The sequence below is a fragment of the Macroventuria anomochaeta genome (genome assembly GCF_010093625.1).
Source record: "Macroventuria anomochaeta strain CBS 525.71 unplaced genomic scaffold BU25scaffold_12, whole genome shotgun sequence".
In the NCBI taxonomy this organism is placed as follows: Eukaryota; Fungi; Ascomycota; class Dothideomycetes; order Pleosporales; family Didymellaceae; genus Macroventuria; species Macroventuria anomochaeta.
In genome coordinates, this window is record NW_022985373.1 from 156,273 (window position 1) to 178,270 (window position 21,998).

The 21,998-nt window shown below is 51.8% G+C and overlaps 7 protein-coding genes and 1 non-coding gene across 8 annotated transcripts; 3 read left to right on the forward strand and 5 right to left on the reverse strand.

Moving 5' to 3' along the window:
• Nucleotides 1–537: 537 nt before the first annotated feature.
• Nucleotides 538–4,187, reverse strand: BU25DRAFT_439185 (uncharacterized protein; the record flags this gene model as incomplete). Its single annotated transcript, XM_033709097.1, has 3 exons — nt 538–2,021; nt 2,055–2,216; nt 2,250–4,187. The coding sequence occupies 3 exons, from the start codon at nt 4,185–4,187 to the stop codon at nt 546–548; spliced, it is 3,576 nt and encodes a 1,191-aa protein (XP_033562856.1). The 3' UTR covers nt 538–545.
• A 172-nt stretch (nt 4,188–4,359) lies between these two features.
• On the forward strand, nt 4,360–7,391 carry BU25DRAFT_409691 (uncharacterized protein). Its single transcript, XM_033706112.1, has 3 exons — nt 4,360–4,405; nt 4,453–4,589; nt 4,642–7,391. The coding sequence occupies exons 1-3, from the start codon at nt 4,392–4,394 to the stop codon at nt 7,308–7,310; spliced, it is 2,820 nt and encodes a 939-aa protein (XP_033562857.1). The 5' UTR covers nt 4,360–4,391; the 3' UTR covers nt 7,311–7,391.
• Nucleotides 7,392–8,688: 1,297 nt separating this feature from the next.
• BU25DRAFT_t61 lies at nt 8,689–8,775 on the reverse strand. Its single transcript has one exon. It is a non-coding gene; the product is annotated as a tRNA-Pro (tRNA).
• Nucleotides 8,776–10,148: 1,373 nt separating this feature from the next.
• Nucleotides 10,149–11,260, forward strand: BU25DRAFT_447678 (Aldo/keto reductase; the record flags this gene model as incomplete). Its single annotated transcript, XM_033709550.1, has 2 exons — nt 10,149–10,907; nt 11,024–11,260. The coding sequence occupies exons 1-2, from the start codon at nt 10,164–10,166 to the stop codon at nt 11,258–11,260; spliced, it is 981 nt and encodes a 326-aa protein (XP_033562858.1). The 5' UTR covers nt 10,149–10,163.
• Nucleotides 11,261–11,449: 189 nt separating this feature from the next.
• On the reverse strand, nt 11,450–12,610 carry BU25DRAFT_420630 (S-2-hydroxy-acid oxidase; the record flags this gene model as incomplete). Its single annotated transcript, XM_033708031.1, has 1 exon — nt 11,450–12,610. One exon carries the CDS (start codon nt 12,608–12,610, stop codon nt 11,450–11,452), a length of 1,161 nt encoding a protein of 386 aa, XP_033562859.1.
• A 1,977-nt stretch (nt 12,611–14,587) lies between these two features.
• On the reverse strand, nt 14,588–15,345 carry BU25DRAFT_409692 (uncharacterized protein). Its single transcript, XM_033706113.1, has one exon. It carries the CDS (start codon nt 15,175–15,177, stop codon nt 14,932–14,934), a length of 246 nt encoding a protein of 81 aa, XP_033562860.1. The 5' UTR covers nt 15,178–15,345; the 3' UTR covers nt 14,588–14,931.
• Nucleotides 15,346–17,773: 2,428 nt separating this feature from the next.
• Nucleotides 17,774–19,722, reverse strand: BU25DRAFT_457474 (ATP-dependent rRNA helicase-like protein spb4; the record flags this gene model as incomplete). Its single annotated transcript, XM_033710115.1, has 2 exons — nt 17,774–19,484; nt 19,532–19,722. The coding sequence occupies 2 exons, from the start codon at nt 19,720–19,722 to the stop codon at nt 17,774–17,776; spliced, it is 1,902 nt and encodes a 633-aa protein (XP_033562861.1).
• A 748-nt stretch (nt 19,723–20,470) lies between these two features.
• Nucleotides 20,471–21,673, forward strand: BU25DRAFT_457475 (uncharacterized protein; the record flags this gene model as incomplete). The annotated part of the gene is made up of 2 exons (XM_033710116.1): nt 20,471–20,899; nt 20,945–21,673. The coding sequence occupies 2 exons, from the start codon at nt 20,471–20,473 to the stop codon at nt 21,671–21,673; spliced, it is 1,158 nt and encodes a 385-aa protein (XP_033562862.1).
• Nucleotides 21,674–21,998: the final 325 nt, after the last annotated feature.

Sequence of the window (21,998 nt, forward strand, 5' to 3'; positions counted from 1 at the left end):
CGATTCGAACGCGGGGCCTCTTGCAAGTTTGAGATGAACCCAAAGCAAGACTGCAGTATTGTTAGATACAATTGAGAGCGGGAGGGGTGGTTGAACTTACATCATACCACTAGCTGGATGCTTGTTAGGAAGAGCTAGAAAGCTGGGTTTGAGGAGACTTACACCATTGGGCCGTCTTCTAAATTATTGAAGTGAATGGAAGTATATGGTATATGTAGGTCGGTGTTGAGGGTCCCATGTTGATCATGTAGAGGTGTGGTGGCGTGCGTGACGCTGGAAGCGTAAGCGAGCGAGGCAAGTGATGTGGGGCGAGGTAGAGCGACTGAAGGAACGATAGATGCAGTTCTTGATGGGGGGTGTAGGGAAGTCGCGATGGACCGAGTGAGACGCAAATGAAGACCACGAAAGCGCACGCTCCAAGAATGTTACCTCGCAAGTGTGTAGTGAGTGAATTCTCATGGGCAAAAGGTATCGAACTTCCAACAAACCCAACGCCAAACAGGATCACCAACAGTCATGAACTCAGTGTATCCACCGATAGATCTTCAGAGCACTTCACCGCCCGCACCAATAATCCTTAAAGCCCCAGTCTTCTTGACCTTGAACCCCTTCTTCTCATCCGCTCTAACGTATTCGCCCAATACCACCGTACATAATCTTCTCATGACCTCTTCCCTGCAGATCTTGTCCCCGTTTCTACCGGGGCCAACATCGCCCATCTCGATTTCCCTCCCACTCAATCTTTCATAGTCCTCAATAGAGCTCAAAGTAAGGAGATGCATGAACACTTCACACAGCAAGATGAGCTCAGGTGTCATCGTGAAGGTGTATCCCCAAGCTGATACCTGAGCGCCGACGTAGTTCTTCTCCGTCGTAGCTGCAAACGAGGCGAGTAAAGCTGCATTCGCGCGAGATAATGTTGTGGGCGGAACTGTTAGGGAGCAGAAGAGTGCTGGGTGCTTTAGATGTGCGGCGTGTAGCTTGTCGAGGGTCTTGTAATGTGTCTTTGTCCACGGCTCGATGCGTGGGAGAGGACAGAATTTGGACAGGACGGGATGAGCGCGGGTTGGTGGCGAAGATCTGGCGCCGGCGGAGGACTCGCGTTGGAGTTGTGCTGCTGCACGAAGACCATCAGAGCGACCGGCTGAGCTGATGCTTACGAAGGAGGACTCGACGATTGCGTCGTGTTGCGGTGCTGCGTCTCGAGCAAGTGGAGTCGGTGTGGCTTCTGAGCCATTATCAGACTGAGGCTCTTTAGCCGCAGAACTCGGCGTGTATGATGAGGACGCAGCGTGCTGTAAGAAATTCCGCCTAGCTTGAGGTGGGCTCGATGGCATGATACTCGAATCAGCTTGCAGCGTCCTGCTGTACTCGGTAACCTCCTCGATCTCGTTCAATGACCGTTCTTGAGGCGTATAGGCATCAAGATACTCATCAGCCTCATCACGTAAGACGCGAATGCTGTTGCTAGTTACGTCCGCGCCTTCCATCTCAGCAAGGATTTGACGCTGGTCGGATGCTGTAGAGAGCATGCTGTCTCCCTCGATGCGTGAGTGGAATGGCGAGCTTTGAGCAAGAGGCAGTGTCGACTCATCGTGTAAGCGGCTGGGCGTAGTAATGTCCGAACCACGAAGCTCGCGACGGAGAGGACTGCTCTTCTTTGGTGAGCATGGGAACCCAGCAAAGCGAGGCGGGGTGTCGAGGAAGGGGTTGGGTTGTGCAGGAGCTGCCTGCTTTTCGGGCGATGTCTCTGGTTGCAAACTCTCGCCTTCATGCAACAACAATGATAGATCCAGTTTGTCGCCCTTTGGCTGTCTCCGGTCACGACGCTTCTTGCCGTAGACTGCGGGCATATTCGATTGGAAGAACATGCCTGTATCATCACTACCTTCGCTCGCCGTGCTATCGTCTCGCTCCTCAGATTCGGTCTGCCTAGTTTCTTCCTCTACAATCTTTGCTTTGCCCTTATGGGTGCTGGTAGGAGCCGGCTGATTCGGCTGAATGGAGGAAGGGCTCTGTTGCTGAGACGTATTTGCCCCATTGTCGCGTTTGACTTGTCGTGTGTTTCGACGCTGGAACCTGCCACGACCAGGTCTGCTGGCCACGCTTTCGATGAACAGATCTGGCTCCTGTGATGAGGATGCGTCTTCGGTCGAAGCAGACTCTGGAGAATCGGAGGCTCGGCTGCCCTCCTCTTGCCAAATGTCTGAACAGTCCTCTTCGGCTTCGTGGTTGTCCAGTTCTGCTACTTTGTGCGCAGAGCCAGTCCCTTTCTGCTTGTCTGCCGTAGTCTTGGGTTCTTCAGCCTCCTCTTCCATCACGCTGGCTACGATGCTGTCGACCTGAAAACTCATTTCGCCTTCGTCTTCGCTCCTTGTTGGGCTGGGCAACGGGTTTACTTGCTCTTCAACGGCCGATGTGGGATATTGAACCTCAGCTTCTTCAGCAACAGGTACCGCGGGCTCGCTATTCTGCTCATCTTCAGGTGTGAGAAGGCGTGTCCTCCATTTCCGTTGTGTCCTGATGGGCCGCTCCTTTGGTGCGGCTTCTGTGCGTGCTGTGTTGGGTTTCGGGAGAGACGGTGACGGTTCATTCGCAGCCTGACTTTGCGCAAGCTGTTCGCCTAGACGAAGCCCATCCTGTAATTGCTTTCGTGAATTCTCGCTGAAACCCCGGAAAAGGTCATCCAGAGATCCATGTCGATCGGCTGCCAACTCCTGAGAAGCGTCTGGTGTGAAGCGGGCAGGATCCAAGACTCCTTGCAGAGCAACGCCTGCTGTCAAGGCTCGCCCCATCTTAGGCGTTTCGATATTGGCAGGAGCAGCACGAGCAGGCTCAATACTGGGTGGTGCTGACGGAGCCTCGTTGTCAACGGCTGGTGTTATGTGCCGCGGCTGCGCGAGGGCGGGCGAAGACTGGACACGATTTGAGACTGAAACTAGCCGCGAAGGTCTTGGGGACGACTTAGAAGCTACGCCCTGCTCGCGACCTGGTTGTCTGACTGCAGCGGGGTCCAGATAATCGCGGTTCATGACCGAAGCAATACTCGGGACCGGGGCATTCGTGTTCTCGCCTGCTTTAGGCGGGCTAGATCTAGTAGGCAGCGAGTCGACCGAGATGATGCTGAAGCCCTCACTATCAATAATTGTCGAGTCGTCCGGCATCCTCGTTGTTCCTTCGTCGAATGCGAAGTTATCTACTTCCACCTCATCATCGTCGTCATCGACTTCATGTTGCAAAGGCTCCTCGTAGTCCATGTCCGCCTCATCTTTCGCCGTGGCTTGTGTTGGGTTGTGCACAGATACTTGCTCATCCCTGGCCTCGTCCTCGTCTCCAGTAGCTGGTGTGAGGACATCGCTGGCTCCATCTGACTCCTCATCTGATGAGATTTCGATCGCTAGTGGGTTTGTTGCATGTGGCGTGCCTTTGCGTGCGTGCAGTCGTTTCGACGTTTCGGTCTCTTGTGGCGTGTCGAGATGAGAGGCTACTGTTCGTGGTTGCTCGGTAGGCAAGGGTGTCGCATCAACTTGATTTGCGCCTTCATCTTCCTGTACATCGGCTACCAGCGCCTCCTCGTCCTCTGTCGCTGGCTGAACGACCTTCCTTGGGCGGTTTCGTTTACTCTTGGGCGGTACATCGGTATCGATATCTGCCGCACTCGACCCCGCCGGCCCTACATTTGCATTCCGTGACTTTGATATCGCCGCCCTTTTTACTGGTGTGCCCTTTCGCTTTGTCTTCGCTGGTGTGCTGCCAGCTGCATCTGCCTTCTTGGGTCGACCTCGCCCACGCTTCAGTGGTGAGGGCGCATCGTGATCTTTCAAGGGTATCGTTGTGGTCTTTGTATGTGTGACCTTCTTCACTGTGGGCGACATGGTGTTCTCGCCGTCACTTTCAGGCTCAGCCTGTACTGTGACTTTGATACGCCATGGGCTGGCGCCGCCCATTCTTGGTGTGTTCATGACCATGGACTTGGCCGGTGAAGATATCTCAAATTCGGGCATGCTCGGTCTGCGATTCTGTTTACTCGGCGAGCTTGTTCGTGATCGTGCACGCGGTGCGTGTTGTGGTTTTCGTGTTGATGCTATCGTGTTTTCATGTATAGACAAGGCAAGAGGATCTGGCGATGAAGAGTAGCCGCGAGCAGCATTCTCGCTGATATGTTCGGTTCTTCCACGGGGCGCCATAGTGGTATAAGATGCCGCCTTACGTCGTGACTATATCGAGGTGACTGGACAATGGGTGTATAGAACCCTAAGCCCTACAGTTGGGCGTGTCGCGTGGTTGCCCTGGGCAACAATCGATTTGACCCTTGCCAGTCCATCATCATCACCAGGCAGTACACCAGCAACTGCATTGCAGCTCTTGAAGGTTTGCGTGATGGAGACGTGATGGGTATCCATGGGTAGGTGTCGCGTCGCCTGTTAGTGGTAGTGGTACTAATTCATGCAGCATCTACAAGGAAATCGGCCCTGGGCGGCGTGTAGCGCTGTCGAAGCTTGCCGTCGAGAAGTTCGAGGAGACCGGTCGACCATTGCGCATTGCTATAGACACATCGATATGGCTCTTCCAGATACAAGCTAGTAAAGGCATGTTTGCGACAGCTATGCGCATGCTGCAGCAAAGTGCTGACTGCCATAGGTGGCACAAATCCTGCCTTGCGAACATTCTACTATCGCCTCCTACGCCTAATCGCACTCTCGATACACCCCGTTTTCGTCTTTGATGGGCCCAATAAGCCACCGTTCAAGCGCAACAAGCGCACCGGGCCAAACGTTGCATCGATCCCCGAGTTCCTCGCCAAGCAGCTGCTGAAGCAGTTTGGCTACCCAATACACCTTGCGCCCGGTGAAGCTGAAGCAGAATGCGCACTACTGCAGCGGGAGGGCATCGTGGATGCTGTACTGAGTGAAGATGTGGATACGCTCATGTTTGGAAGTGGAATCACAATCCGCAACTGGTCACCAGAGAAGTCGGGCAAGACCCCAACCCACGTGAACGTCTACGATGCTGTCGAAACGAAGAACGGACCTTCGGCGCTGGATCGTGAGGGTATGATTTTGGTCGCACTAATGAGCGGTGGAGACTACGTGCCAGAGGGGATACCTGGATGTGGACCGAAGACAGCCTGTGAGGCTGCGAAGGCTGGCTTTGGGCGCGACCTATGCAGTATACCTCGCAATGACCCAGTCGCGCTGTCAAGATGGAGGGAACGGCTGCAACACGAGCTGAAGACGAACGAAAGCAAACTGTTCAAACGCAAGCATGGTGCTTTGAAGATACCTCGCGACTTCCCCCGACTCGATATTCTTGGATACTACACACACCCTGTCATTTCCACGCAGACTGGGCTGGACAAACTACGGCGATCGATCAATTGGGATCAGGAACTTGATTACCCTGGTCTTCGCGGGTTCACTGGAGATGCATTCGACTGGGTCAAGCTCGAAGGAGCAAAGCACTTTGTACGCAGTCTTGCGCCATCCCTTCTTGTTCGTGCACTGCGCATGCGAGCTGCACATATCGATCGTCTGCCTACAAACAACATCCAGGCTATTCGAGAGGACGAAGCACTCCTAGTGAAGGGCATACATGGTAAACGCCAGCATGCTGTTACGGACAGCAGCACTGAGCTTCGTGTAAGCTTCACGCCAATCGAGCTTGTAAAAATCAACCTGGATGATGAAGAGCCTGACGACGACTTCGAGCTTCCACCATCCTCACAACAGGGTGCAGGTGATGATGATGACCTTCCTTTGGACCTAGAAGATGATGCAGAAGGACCAAAGAAGCGCGGTCCCACGAGATTCGATCCTACCAAGCCGGCAAGGATATGGGTTATGGAGACCTTTGTCAAGGTGGGCGTGCCGCTGAAGGTTGAGGATTGGGAGGCTGAAAGGCAGACCAAAGCGAAGCCCAGGAGAGCAGCGAGTCAAGAACCAAGCAAAGCTGCACCGAAGGCCAAAACCACTACAAGACGCACGAAGACGACGCAAGAGGTATCTCAGCTTCGAATCCAAAGCTTTGCAAAGGTCACCAAGCCTGGGTCGAAATCGTCGCGAACATTGGCGAAGCCGCAGGACAATGACGTTGGCCTGCCTCCAACTCGACCGAAAGCTACACTGATCGATTTGCTCTCTTCTTCGCCTGTGCGACAGCTGAGCAGGCCACCGATAGTGGCCCCGCCTCGAGAGAAAACACTTTCTCCGGTACTGGAAGATTTGCCGGCTAGCGACATGAAGCAGAGAAGACGTGCGCCTATACAGCGTTCAAAAACCTTACCCTCTGATTTGAGCAGTGCGTTTGAGCGGCCAGATACACCACCTCTGCTGGATACCATCGAAACACTGGACTTGGTGAACTCTTCACCTGCACAGCCCTCACCATCACAGCTACGCACTAAGAAAGCAAAGACACGGATAACGAAGGCAAGTCATGGGGCATGTGTGACCGCATCGCCTGGAAAGGGAAGACAGACCACGCTCGACACATGGAGAGCTTCTCAAACACCAACGAAGTTACGAGACACGACGACCATCTTTGACGACGCACCTGTACCCACGCCATCACAACTACGGTGTTCTTCTGATATTATTGACACTCTTGACTTGACACTCTCGCCACCGTTAAAAGTACCACAATATGCACTGACAACACGAGCGCGACCGCCACTGACTTCAATATCGTCTAACGCGTCGCGATCTTCTTCGTCGAGGTCATCTGTCACGAGTGAGAAGCAGAAGGCGACGACAACGACTACACGCACACGACGCACCTCACCACGGCTGAACAAGACAAAAGCTGCAACCCCAGGAGTGGATACCCTCGACCTAACAACGGCTCCACCCCAAACAGAAGATCCCATAGCATTCGAACTAGAGCACATGGTACCGCAGCCGCAAGCGGTCGAAGCTGCTACAGTTGAAGTTGACAGTCTGGACCTAACAACACCACACCTCAACCCCACCAACTCTAGCTCCCCAGATATCGACTCGCTCGACCTCACAGGCCTCGCATCGCCCATCCCACCACCTCAACAATCACCAAACCCCACAACATCACCCTCGCTCCGCCGCTCCCCACGCAACCACACTTCCCTCTCTCGAGAACCGCAGCGTAAGCCCTCACCGCCCGCAGCCTGGAAAGCGAAGGAAACAAAAAAACGGCAGATCATCTTGCGCAAGAGTCTGGCTGGTGCATGGGCTTATGTCGATGCTGAGAGTCCGGCGAAGGGGGCAGGTGTTGTGCTGAAGGGGAAGGAGAGGAGGAGATGGAGGGAGAGTGAAGTTGAGATTCTGGATTTGAGCTGAGGTGGAGGCCGTGTCTATGATGGTTATGAAGGCATGGGTGTATGGAGTTCTGAGGGATGCATGGGTGGTGTTTAGGTTAGGATAATTACATAGTGTTTATGTGTATGTTCTCGAACCTTGTTCGCGGCAATGGAATGATGTACAACTGCCATATTGAGTCAGTCTCATGACTGAGCTTCGCAGCGATTTGATGTTATACCTGACGTTGGCAGCCTGGAAGATGTCCACCTATAACGATTTCATAAATGAACGCTGCAACTTTTAAGTCGCTTGTCGATGAAAACGAGCATTGCTGTCAACTGCATACCCGTGCTAAAGCATAGAAGCAGCAACTAGCTATGCATGCGACATGTTAGCTGCAATATTATCAGCTGTACTTGTGCACTGAAAGTTGTCGTTCCATCCACAAACAAGAATGTTCAGATCTTTATAACGTTTGTTCAGCAGCGATTTGGCATGCATGACATCCGCCACAGAGGAGCTATCAGTCATTCGCATAGAAGTTTTGGCAAGGCCGATCAGCAGCCCTGGAGGTCCTCATAGCCTTGACAAGGTTTGCAAGAATGTAGTCAAAACCTTCCTCGAATCAAGAATAGGATTGGTGGCGACAAGGATCAATGGGGAAATAAACATTGCGCGATGTAAGGACTGGAGGTATGCGGTGACACTCGCTGTGGAAATAGCCTTGTGGAGGCTGACAGATGTTTTTTTTGTATATATATCTGAGCAGAACTCGAAGGGCAGGAAAATACGATCTACCGTAGATGCAATGAGCATGAGCTCCAGTTCGTTGATGAAAGCAATTGCACTGGCTGTGAAGTGAATGGTTTCTCAAGACATATTTGGATTCAAGACAAATCTGAATAGCGCGATACACGTGTGGTACGTAAACTGTGTTACAGTCTAACTCTATGGGCGAAGACAAGAAGTTGAAGAAATAGGAAGGATCGAGTGACCCAAGGGTTTGAAAGACCTCAATATCGTTCGATATTGAGAAAAGGATGTGCAGGTGGCTTGTGGAGGCAGGCATCAAGTCTTTGTTTTGTTGCTGACTTTTCGCACAACAATGAAGGCAGAAACCTACAATGATTGGTTGAAGGGGGTGCCGCCGATAAAGTTCTCAAGAAAGCACCTATGCCCTCTAAAGGGCTGAGAAGGAGATCGATTTTTTGGAGGGCACCGTTGGTTCTCGAGTTGACCTTCAATTGCAGGTCATACCACAATACGAAGAAGACTTTTTCGAATTTCTTTTGAGCTTTTTCTATGTCGGTAGGGGTGCGGAAAGGAAATTTTTGGAGAGTAAGGGTCTTTCTAAGTTTGGAGAGATGTTGATCGCCCGCAACAAAAATCATAACTACGAAAACCGCAAAAATACTGCGGGCCCCACCGCGATTCGAACGCGGGGCCTCCTGCAAATTTGAGAGCTATTCCCAAAGCAGGAATCATACCACTAGACCATGAGGCCGCTGTTTGATGACATTGATAAAATTACAACCAATGTTGTATTATATTACTGCATTTGAGTGTTGTTCGAACAGTGTTGAAAAACGTCGAAGTGTTGGTTCAAGTAGGTACGGGCGGAACTAAGTGGGCTGTGAGCTTTACCGGCTAAGTGGGGGGCCGAGACACCAGAATGTGTCAGACAAACAACTCTCAAGCGTCATGTACAACCCTGGGAGGCATGGGCATCGTATTCGTGAGATTCGACGGATATCTAGCCATCTGGGCAGTGAGACGAGTGTTCGACCCTCCGAACGGGTATCCTCTAGGATGCTTCAGGAAAATGGATCGAACGGAACACGAAACAGCGTATGGGAAGCTTTTTGACCATAACAGAACTTTGTTGACTTGATGTTGCAAGCACCGTATTACTCGGCATCTGAGTAGCTACATCGGTATGTCAAATCTCTTTTTTTTGCTTCGTCATCAATGGATTTTACTGAATACCTCTTATAAAAGGACTTCGATAAAGCGACAACGGAAAGTACATCATTGTGTTATTCTCCTCCCTGGTTGACTTCCATTTTGGGCGCCGATGTTCAACATCTTCCAAGAGTCACCTCATCAACTTCTCATCATATTTAACTCACAGTTCTCTTCGCGCATTTCTCAATTTCGCTCAGGACCGGCTGCACATAATGCCCTGGCAGGGATACAAGACACCAACCTATGGGCGCGCAGGTGAGCTTGCGGTGCGCAGGTGGGCTGTGCCGCACCTGCAGGCAGCCGCAGTATCATCGAAAGCCAGCACGCTCAAGATTGCTTCGATTTACACAAATCCCATCCCAATGGATCTTGAGATCTCAAGGACATGCAACCTGCCGACGCGCTAGTTGTAAACCCCGAAGTTACGGGATGTCCGGTGGCGCCTGCTGAAAGCTCCGCAGTGTTCTCCAACCTTGTGAGTTGCTTGCAGACTTCAACAACACTGCAGCTTCGAAGCGAGTAGGGCAAGAATCTCATGAGATGAAGCCGAACGTCAAAGGAACGCCACAATGATGGCTCCCTATATTTCCAGAGCTGCCTACCGCACGGTCATCGCCCTGCATGTTCTAGCTCGCTCGAGCGCATCCAGGTTGGCGGGCTCCACTTCGACCTATCCTCTCGCGACCTTTATGGTAAAATATCGGGTCGCAGCTCATAGCAACGTCAAAGGCTTCAACTTTGTTGGCGTTACAATACTTAAACCCAAATCATAGCTAAACTCCATTGCAGACTCAAAATGCGTGACTTCAGTGACGAGATAGTGTGGTACTCATACAACTCTTCAGAGGGATAAATATCGAGAATCAGATCTCCCAGGACGATAATTGGCGAAGCCTTCCACATCGCATCCAGAACATCATCGCCAACATGCCAGAATTCAACAAGTCTTTCCCCCTCTTCCGCCACCGCCAACTGGAGCCCTCAGCTTCGGTTCGCGTCTCCCCTCTCTGCTTGGGAGCCATGACTTTTGGCGAGTTACACAGCGAACGCTATGGTGTGTGCCCTAAAGATGAGGCTTTCGCTATTATGGACAACTTCTACAGCGAGGGCGGTAACTTCATCGACACCGCAAACGTCTACCGCGACGGCGAGTCTGAGGAGTGGGTTGGCGAATGGATGGCAAGCTGCAAAAATCGCGATGAAATCGTTCTCGCGACGAAGTTCACAAGTGGCTGGATGGCGCACAAGTCTGAGCACCTCCAGAGCAACTACATCGGGACTGGTAGCAAGAGCATGAAACTGTCTGTCGAGGCGTCCCTCAAGAAGCTGCAGACACGCTACATCGACCTGCTCTATATCCACTGGTGGGACTACACCACTGAGATCCCGGAGCTTATGAACTCACTCAACGACCTCATTGTGTCCGGCAAAGTTCTGTATCTTGGTATCTCCGACACGCCTGCCTGGATCGTATCGCAAGCCAACCAGTACGCGCGAGACCACGGTCTGCGACCGTTTATTATCTACCAGGGCATGTGGAACGCAGGTATGCGCGACTTCGAGCGCGACATTATCCCCATGGCGCGTCACCAGGGTATGGGTCTTGTTTCCTATGGTGTGCTTGGAAGGGTCGATTCCAGACCAAGGAGGCATACGAGGAGAGCGGCGAGGGTAGGAACCTAGTTCCTCTCTCGGAGCACGACAAGCACGTGTCTAGTGTTCTGGAGGAAGTCGCGAAAGAAAAGAACTGTGAACTTCTGCAAGTTGCGCTCGCCTACGTTCTCCAGAAAGTTCCCTACGTTTTCCCCCTTGTGGGCCAGCGTAAGGTTTCGCATCTCAAGGCCAGCGTTGGCGGACTGTCCGTATCCTTGACCGAAGACGAGATCGAGAAGATTGAGAGCGCGTACAAGTTCAATCATGGCTTCCCTCATACGTTCTTGAGCGGCACATTGTTCAATCCTGAAGATAAGCCAAAGCAAGCGGATGGACCTGGTGATGTGTGGCTCACGAAGGCTCATAGTTGAGGATTCGATGGCTATCAGACCACCACAGTAGAGTGCAATCAAGGCAGAAGGTAGAATGAAGTAGATCTAGTGTATGTTTCAATTGAAATATGGACAAGGGAACTGAGCTTAATCCTCACTCACAAAACTGGGTAGTCGCATGTAGAACTGAGTTCATTAACTCCCACCCACCAGCACAGCTAGTGTCATCTAGCTGTACCAGGTGTTAAGACTGTTCTTGAAGTCCACATACTGGGGACCAATCTTCTTAAGATCACCAACACCCAAGTTCGCAGCATCATTGATGAGCTCGTACTTGAGGATATCAATGACCTTCTCGACACCCTCAGTACCGTAGACGTTGCTGTACATGAATGGCCTTCCGAGACCAACAGCCTTGACACCAAGAGCAAGCAGCTTCAGAACGTCAGATCCATACCTGACACCACCATCAGCGTAGACCTCGACCTGGTTGTAAAGGTCCGGGTCCTCGCGGTGGATCTCAAGCGCAATCTCCAGCGACGAGGGCGAGGTGTCGAGCTGGCGGCCGCCGTGGTTGGAGAGGAAGATAGCCTTTGCGCCATTGTTGACAGCTTCCCGGGCATCCTCAACGGTCTGAATTCCCTTGGGGATGATGGGCAGGGAGGTCATGTTGGAAAACTGGCGGAACAGGTCCCAGGTGAGCAGACTGAGGTTGATGTCTGCGGAGCCAACACCGTAGCGGGCTGCGCGGTGACGGATGCCGTCTCCAGGGGAGTCGACGGTGAGGATGATAGCCTTAGCCTTGCCGGTCTTCTCGATCTTGGTGAAGAGCGCTTGGGTCTCGGTCAGGTTGTTGGTGAGGTAGACCTGCTGGAAGAGAGGCTGGGTGGTGTTGGCGGCTTGGGCGTAAATGGCATCGAAGCTCTGAGAGGAGTAGAGCGATGGCATGTACAAGATGTTACCGGCGGCAGCACCCTTGACGAAGTTGAGCTCTCCATCAGGGTGAGCGTAGCCACCACGAGCGCATGGCGAGATGAAGAAAGGCGCCGAGAAATTGTGACCCAGCAGTGTAGTGGGGAGCGAGGCAGCGACGTTGGTGATGTCGCTCAGGACGCGGGGTCGGAGACGGTGGCGAGTGAAGACCTCGAGGTTGTTGCGGTATGACCACTCTCCGGCAGCACCGTTGCGGTAGTATGTGTAGGAGGAGATGTTCATGTACTTGCGAGCCGCCCATTCGAAGTCGGGAAGACCAACCATGTTCTCAAGGGGCGCAAGTGTGCCATTGGCAACGACAGAGCCGAGGAGGTCATCGAGGCCTGTGTCGGGCTCGTTGAGAAAGGGGCGTGCTGCAAGAGCGACGGATGCAAAGGCGAGAGCTGAGACGCGCATGTTGAAGGAGTGACTATGAATGAGTGACTGGGTTGAAAAGAAACGAAATTGAGCGGTGCCTGCCTGGGTTGGAGAAACTAAAAGTGTAGCTGTCCGTTTGTTTTATAGAGGTAAAGTCTTGTTTGTTCTTTCCAATTGCGTCAACAGTAGGATCGCGCCCTGTTTCGAAAGTTAGTGAGGATATACTCAACCTTCACTGCAAGTGGGTTAGCTTTTAATCTATTGCAGCGTCTAAGTATCCAGACTCAGCCCTTCCGTCATCTCCTCCAGTATCGCCAAGATCGCATAGGGGCATTCCAGGCAGGTCAATGTTTGACCGATGTTAGGTACCAAACCATCGGACCGAACTACGGGTGCATGGCACAGCCGGGCCCCATCGCGGAGATGTGTTTTGAATAGGAAACTCGATCTTATCTGATTGGCCGATTGAGTCAATTGTTTCATAAATCCTGCAGTCTCGAAGCCGGCACAGGACCGAAACGTGGAAGGTATTTCATGCACGGGCTTCCCAGCAGGGATTCCTCGGTAGACGCTCAACGGCGGTAATCTCCTGTTAGCTTTCCGGCTGCCACTTCATGCGATTCTATCCTTGGAGAACATCATGTTTGGGGTATATCCAGGAACTGCTGGTCGGCTTCTGTACAAACAAAATGTTGGTACTCCGCATTTGACAATCCATTTGAGCCTCTTCCCTCGATCTGGTATTTTCCCATGTCATGGTAGTGTCGCCAAGCAGTGAAGACCTAGCGCTACCAGAGCTTGCTACTTGCGGCACCGTTGGCTGCTGACCCACCTGTAGCACGTCAACCTGCTTAGTTCCCATTCCTCTCCGCTTTTCAACAGGCCTCCGAGGTAGTCCGATGATGTGTAACGTCTTTGAAATCTTACAAAACGAGCGGAATGCGACTGTTTATCGGGCTTAGCATGCAGGTTCGAATTCAGAACAGTCCTATGCTTCGTTGCATTCAGAGATTCGCCGGGAAAGCTTGACGGCCATGAAACAGGGTTTTCTCTTCCCATTGTTCAGGCGTCTGTTGCTTAGCATCGTGATCTGCGGAAACGAGAAGCTCTCTCAAGTGGAGCTCGAAACCAAGACTTTGATGACGGCGTACGACCACGATGAGTCGCAAATGACCCGTTCTAGAGAGGGACCCGAACTTGCACTTCATCGTCTGACCAAACTTATAGTGGTTACCAGCTTTCATGCTTGTGTTCAACATTGGGCGCATTTCGTCCGACACAGTTTAACAAGAGATTGGTGGCGTGTTGAAGAGTCCATCATACAGCTCCACGGCGCTCTGATAATGGATCGCTGAGGAGAAATACCGTTTTCTTCACGCGCAATTCAGGCGTTATTGCGATGCTGCAAAGTATTCAGCCTACATGGACCCGGTGCAGATTCGGAAGCTGCCAAGTGATGTCAAGCTGGGTTAGGCCTTCGTGCCGTAGTTCCTGATGCCTGTAAAGGAGGTGGGATGGAAAGAGCCGTGGCTGAGGCAGGTGCGAATTAACCGTTCCACAAGACCGCCTCTCAGCAGCCGCGTGCAATCGGGACTGAGTCGTGTGAGGGTAAGATGAGTACTCGATATGGGTCATGCGAAATAGAACTCGGGCAGCGTTTGCGATTAGCCACGTCGAAAGTATGCAGGTTAATCAACTACCTAAAGCACCACAAGGGGAAGAAGTGTGAGGCTTGGGTACAGGCAAAAGCTACACAAACTTGTCAGCCAACGGCCACAGAGAGAACCCGCTGGACGCCCGTTCTATCGACTGGCATTGACCTTGTTCAACCAAATGAAAGGACAGAGTGCTGCTACAGCAGCGATCTGTGGATGTTCCTGTTGATGCCCAGGTACCTTACCCAGCACCTGGAGGTTGGATCTGCCGCTAGGCCAAATCCGTCATAGTACAGAACTGATGCCTTCACAAAACCGTAGCTCAGATAGGCACCAAGACAATACACAACACCTGTGCCTATCGACAGTTCCACGCTGTTGATCAGTACAGCCGCTGGCACGAGGCCTGCTGCCTACCTGATAAGAGCCTAACGGCTCTCAAGCGTACAGCTCATCAACTACTAGCAAAGATTGAGCGTCAATACTGCTTGGGTATAGTGATGAGAACGCCCAACTCAAGATAACAGTCTTGTTCCATTCTGAAATAGGTGTGAGCTTACGTGTTGGCATGCTGATGTATGGAAACTTGTCTGGATGACAGCCTGTGGTAGTAGCTCCAATGCGCGCTTCGTCAATCTGGCGTCAAAGCCCGGTAACCGAGAAGGCGGGTATACAGGGACCCAGGTGACCTGACGTCACCTGACCCTATATACAAATATATGGTAGGTATGGCGTTTGATTGAAAGTGGTACTTACGCGTGTAGCAGTCTGTGTAGCATGCTTGGCGCGACACTCCGAGCAGCGAGTATGACCAGCAGCCACCTCATCCGGCGTGAGTTCTCTGCTGGGATACCGGATGCAGAAGTGCCTGCTTGATGCTGTGCCAGTGGGTCCTGAGGGTGGCAGTCGCAAAGGATCTGGAGGAGGGGCGCCTGTTACAGCTGCCATCATGAATTGAACAGTTGAGTTGAGTTGAGTTCAGTTCAGTGGAGTTGTAACGGTCTGTGACAAGGACGGAAGTGGGAGGGCGCTTGATAACATATAGTTAGTGGGAGTGTTGCGAGAGTGAAAGAAGACAGCAAGGAGACAGCAACGTGACTGCTTACCTGCACCTTCACGCAAACCCTTTCACAACTCCTTTGACCCCCCCCCCCCCGCTTGCCTCTGGCGGCTCTTGCAGAGAGCTTGTGTTGGCAGTGGCTATATTGATTGTTTGGGAGTTTTGCAGCGTATGTGGCATGTCGGGTGGGTGGATGCATTATACTATGTCATGGCATTGTATGAGACAATCAAGACAGCTGCTGCCTTGCGGAATTTGCTTGTTGCATTGTGCAACGTTTTGATGGGATATTGCATGTATAAGGACAGGACAGCGTTACTGTAAGCCTAGTTGCAAGACGCTGTTTACTGTTTAGGAACTTTACGTCATTGCAAGACTTTATTGTAACGGGATTGTGTGGTGCAGTGGCTGCAAAGCAGCTGTCTGCCAAATTGCAACGTTTAGTGTTCTCCCTGTGGTTATCATGTGATGACGATGACCACAACCCAATGGACCAATCAGCAATGGTGCTTTTCTCTCTCCGGATCCAACTGTACTTTTCCTAGCTGCGCTGAGGATGAGGACTCACAACAAAGATTTAGCGTATAAGCAAGCAAGACACACTGAAAACTTGTCAGTGTTTCTCCATAGCTCCTCATCAATTCAATCACTGTTCTTAGGTACTAGCATACTTTGCGCAAACTCAGTATCAATTGGTCCGTATGAGGCCTGAATGTCCCTACTTAGACTATTCTAGACCTGTAGGTTCCAGAAGCAGTATATATTGTCTTCTCCTAGGTAGATAGCAACTCAGCGCAGTATTATATCGTATTCTACAAGCGACCCACGCCGCCATATGAGTGGAGGGTGGACGGCAAGCTGAGGTGGAAATAAAGATAGGGTTAATGCAGGAGTACGATGTGCCGACGTTGGCATACATCGGTGGATGTGTAAGATACAGGTCGAAGTGACATGGGAGGTTAGGAGTGTGCTTGAATGTTCTAAGCGAGATGTGAACTGCTGTCGTGATAATTGTGGAAGGGATTTCAAGATTTGCTATGACGAAGCACAGTCAATGGTTGGGAGAAGATCGTGTAGCAACGTGGTATTCGAAAACTACATGACAAGAGTTACTACGAAAATACTACTCACCGGTGACTTGCTAGAGTCTGCTTGACAGATTGCGTCAGCACGATACTATGCTTTCACGCTCAGCTGGGGACCCGTCCCAAGAGCCTTGATAGGCACGGACCGGGAGACCGGTAATGACTTGAAATGCAACACGAGCTCGAGTCTTCAGACTAATTTGACCGTTTGCATGTTGACGATCATAATGCCATTGTTAACGATAGAGCTCTTGATATCCTTCGGTACTTTGAGGTCTCTGTCTGAGCTTCGCAAAAACCTTGATCCTCTTGCAAGACCCGAATTGATTTGCGATTTTTCTGGCTTGCTCCTTGACGCTGCACACTGGTCACATTCCTGCAATGCAGATCTAAGGGTCCAACATAACGGTTGGACTTTGGCGACTGCGTAGGGGAGCTGTGCATTAGGCCTGGTACACAACGGTGAGCCGGTACCCTCGGGGTTCGGGAATGTCAGGCCAATAGCAGACAGGCTGTCTGTTCTTTCTAAGTGCATATAGCCCACGCATACTCCTCGCTTCGCGTAACTGAGGTGTATATCAAATTTCGACCTTCACACCCTCGCTCGATGGTTGAATGGGAATGAACTGGTGTATGCGTGGATCCTTCCAAGAACAATACGATGACAGCTAGATGAGATTACAGACAGCCTCTGAGACGATTGTTGTTGGTCGCCACCACCGACTCTGGGTATTGATCAGTCTTGGACAAGACAGCTCTGGGCGAGTGGCGTGCAACGTTGGTGCACAGTATTTTGAGCCAACGATTTGAATTATGGAGGAGCAGGTGAACTGGATTTTTGCATGATTGTAGTATTTTTTGCCTCAGATCCTTTTGTGTCAGTACGTCTTACGACTCTCCAGAGCAGCTGAAGCATTCGCTTGTCCTGTGAGGTCGCACATGTACCCATATACATGTGGTCCCAACAGATACCTGTTGCCATGGGACACTGATCGCTAGCTTTTGTTTTGAGATGACCTAGCAACAAGGAGGCATAGTCAGATTCTCAACGGATGCCAACAGGGTGCATGATCTGTCCCAGAGTCTCAGTCACCGCATCGAAAGAGATGGCGACTCTCCGAGAATAGCGGGGATGCGATTAGGTTCCAGCCAACGATGTGGATGCCAGTCTAAGATAAAACTCTACCGTTCATGAACCACTGCATGGAAGTTGTTCGGCAAGGTGTGGTGACATCCTAGACCATCAAGCCGAACTCACCGTGGACAAGTAGGTAGTTCAGTGGGTCGAGGAGAAGTTGCAAGGGCCAAGGCTTGCTGATGTTAGGCGAAAGTTCGTACCAGGGTTCTGGCCTCCTGAACAAAGCGCGCGATCGCCCGACATACCTCCTTCTTTACTGGCCAATCAGTCATCGAATCCTTCGAACTCATCCTCCTCCTCAGCAGCTTCTGTCTGCTTCACCTTCTTCCGCATTTGTGCAATCATGTTGTTAAGCTCTTCCTCTTTCTTACGCTCCTCGTCCGTCATCTTTGCCTGGCGATCGTGTTCGCGCTTCGCCACCTTCTTCTCGCGCCTGAGCTCTTTCGTGGCCTTGTGCTCCTTCTGCTGCGTCCAGGCATTTGCAATCTTGTTCTCCTTGATGAACTTCTTGCCAGTGCCACCTTGAGCTGCGGCCTCCGTAAGCTCCGTCTGACGTTGCTGCTCACGCACCTTATCCTTGTACGCGAACGTGTCGAAGTCCATTGTAACACCGAGTGACTTGTCGCCCTCCCATTTCTTTGTTTCAGGCATACGAGGAAGACGAAGCAGTCCCCAGGCGTTTCCAAGTTCGGTCCAGTCCAGATCTTCAACACGGAAGATAGAGCTAGCTGTGTGCTTGCTATAAGCACGAACCCAGGAGACAAAGCCACGCTGAGCCTTGTCGTAGATAGCTCGATCGGTCTGAGCTACCTTCCTGATTGCATTGGTGATTCGTTCGATATCTTCTGACGTGACAGTAATACTTGGACTTGTAAGTGGGGTCACGGGGGTTTGTCGCACACGTAAGAACTCAACATAGTCCTCTTCCAGGCCCGGGGTAAGGAAAGTGACCGCGAGACCCTTTCTTCCAGCTCGGCCAGCACGTCCGCATCGATGAATGAAGGTTTTCGGGTCGCTAGGTGGATCAAGTTGTAAGACAAGGTCTACTGAAGGGATATCCAGTCCACGAGCGGCCACATCAGTGGTGAGCAGAATCGATGGCGTAACGCTGTCCACAAATTTGGTAAAGTTCTTTCGTCGCACCTTGTCAGGATGCTTCCCGTGGAGGGGAACGATAGTGTGACCCTTGAGTACTTCGGGTAGTACATGCTGGAAGTAGTCGACGGCAAAGCACGTTGCCAAGTAGAATATCGTCTTTTGAGGTTGTGGTTGTACTGATTCTAATATTTGCTTGATGGCTGGCAGCTTGTGCGAAGGAGGTACTGCAAGATAAGACATCTGTAAGCTTGCAGGTGTCCGCTTATCTTCAATCTGACCATTCTTGGCTGCCCTGGCTTTTACCTTGACAGCGATGCGGACCGGGTTACGCAGGCCTACACGAATGAGTTGGTCAACAGCTTCACTGACACTGGCGCTGAACAGCCCTGTTCGCCGTTGCTTCGGCAGTCGTGAAAGGATCTTCTGTAGATCATCTTTGAAGCCTAGGTCAAGAAGTCGGTCGGCTTCGTCTAGGACAAGGGCATCAAAAGACGACGAGCAGTGGACGTGTCGAGAGGACAGTAACTCGAGTAGTCGACCAGGTGTGCCAATAAGTACGTTAGTCTGCTTCTTGAGAAAAGCACTCAGATCATGGGCTGGTGTGATTGAACCGCCGAGTAGTAGCTGGGGTACCACCTTCAGGGTACCGGCAGGGAACGTTGGTTTTGGTGGCGCGTCTGCGTCTTCCATGTCGCTGTCGTCATCCTCCCGTTCCAGTGCTGCAGCTGATGGTGCATGAAACTTGAGTAGTGAGCACAACACAGTGTGAATTTGTGTTGCTAATTCTCTTGTTGGCGATATGATTATGGCACCCACGTGATGCTTCTTGATGGGCGCATCGAGTCGAAGCAGGCGCTCAACAATCGGGATCAGAAAGCTGCCTCGAGTCAGCACAGACACGTCGTACAAAAGCCATATACATACGCAAGAGTTTTTCCACTTCCTGTGACTGCTTCGACAACAACATCAGAGTTCTTCATGAACATGGGAATAGCAGCGTGCTGCACCGGCGTGGTCTTCACAAAACCCATAGCATCCACAGCTTCGAGGATCCATTCAGACAGCGCGGGCGTCAAGGCGCCGAAGGACCGGTCAATCTTCGTTTGGGGCGCCATCTCCAAATGTTGTGAGGCGTAAAGTGTCGTGGTTGCGCCTTGGTGCAGCACGAACTTTTGTTTGCTCGGCTCTCGGACAGAAAAAGTTGGGTTGTGGCGCTGTGGCGCTGCTTGCGCCACATCGATCATGGAGGAAAGTGCAGCCGACCTGCACGTGACTAATCAAATGCCTCCTGCCTTGTACCAAATGTGTTCGAAACGTCTAAACATCTCAAGAAATATTACTGACACCTTGAAAGTTAATGCAAATGCTCAAAGATGTCGTACGATTGCAACCCCAGGTTCCGAGTGGAGCATCATCACATGCAAGCTGATCTCATCGGCGGTACTGATTCGCGCATACACGCGACAAGATTACGGCGCTGCTAAATTTCCTGGCTAAGCAGCAAGATTACACAGGCGTCACTGGTGTCGCAACGTCTCCTTTCCAACCACGTTTATAAGTTGGCTACTGTCGCCCACATAAATTGTGGCATATCCTGTTCTCCCAGACGATGCGCGTTGTCCGGACGAACTCGCGTCCGCCCTGGCCTTGTTGATTACGTCTGACGCCGATGTCGAAGCCACCACATCCGCAGTCTTAAACGACGCTCACACCACGTCTACTCAGCGTCACGACTGTGTGGATGCAGATCGCCATTCACTACTCGTCAACGTCGCCATATTTTGCGCGAGGGCCCGCTCCAGCATATCTGGACTCATCCGCGCCCCTCCGCTTCCATACTTCACCACCTGCTTTCGCTCAGCAATGGCTTCCTCCAGGCAATACCAAATACCGCACACCCCGCGCGTCATTTCACCATTACCGACTCCTTCAGAGGCTGGTAGTGGGAAAGACGGTTACTTTGGCCCTGTGACGCGTGCTTCGGCGCGCAAGAACAGGGTGCAGTCGCCCCTACCTGTCGAAGAGGACTCGTCAGGCTCAGATCCAGAGAAGCGCGCACGAACTAAAAGTCGCGATCCCACACTCGAGGGAGGCATGGGGAGAAGGAGAACCAGTGGCCTGACGTCCAGAAGGCAGCAGAACGGAGGTCTGGAGAAAGACCTTGCTCTGCCAAATGGCACAAGCAACGGGCATTTGTCTCCAGCAGCTGCGAACAAGAACTACTGGAGAGAGATGAGCCGAAGTCCTAGTCCACTGGGCCTGATACCTATCCATCAAGAATGGCGCTCTTTCGTACGTACCATACATCACCCTTGAGACTGTGGCTAACATCAGTAGATCCACCGCCACGAAATACCTCGCAAAATCCTTCACGTCTCCATCGGCTTCGTCACAATCTTCCTTTACTGCACCGGCCGCCAACTGTCGCAGATTCACCCCGTTCTGCTCACTTTGTTGATCCCTATCACCCTCACCGACGTCATTCGACACCGCTACTGGCAGGTCAATCGCTTCTACATTCGGTGCCTCGGCGCTCTGATGCGCGAATCTGAAGTGGATGGCTACAATGGCGTTATCTCATACCTGCTCGGCGCGTGGATTGTCATGCGCTTCTGCCCCAAGGATGTGGGTGTCATGAGCATTTTGCTGCTCAGCTGGTGCGACACTGCAGCATCGACCTTCGGCCGTCTCTGGGGACACTTGACGCCCAAGGTCAGAAAAGGCAAGAGTCTTGCTGGCACCATTGCGGCATGTGTGACAGGCATCATCACAGCTGTCTTATGGTGGGGTTGGCTAGGACCGCTTTACTCAGAGCTTAACCAGGGCGAAAACGCATTCGCCTTCCAAGGCGTTCTCGCGCTGCCAACTCAAATCCAGGAGTCACTGGGATTGCCTGCTGCTCAGAGCTCCATTACCGGTCACGCAGCCCTCGGTGTCATGTCGTTGGTGACTGGCATTGTCGCAAGCGGCAGCGAGGCGCTGGATTTGTTTGGTTGGGATGACAACCTTACAATTCCCGTCCTTTGTGGAGCTGGGCTGTGGGGTTTCCTCCGCATTTTCGGCTGAACGAACAGTTTTCGATCACTACCAATCTGTCTAACGTCTATTTCTTATCTTTTCCTTTCGTCACGTACGCACATGAATACCCTAGCGCACGGCGGCTTAGCATCGCTGCATCTCCATCATGAAGGCATTTTCGGTCTTACGTGCTCGGATGTGCGATATACCACACGGCGGCTCAAATTTAGAACGAAAGGATTATTTGAAACCTCACATCGTCTCCGCTTCTAAAAAGTAGGAGAGTCCCAGCATGTTTTTTATCGTCTTTACGTTTTCGCCATCTAGAACATCCTGCTAAGGCACAGCACGTGGCCCAAGCATTGCGCTAGTC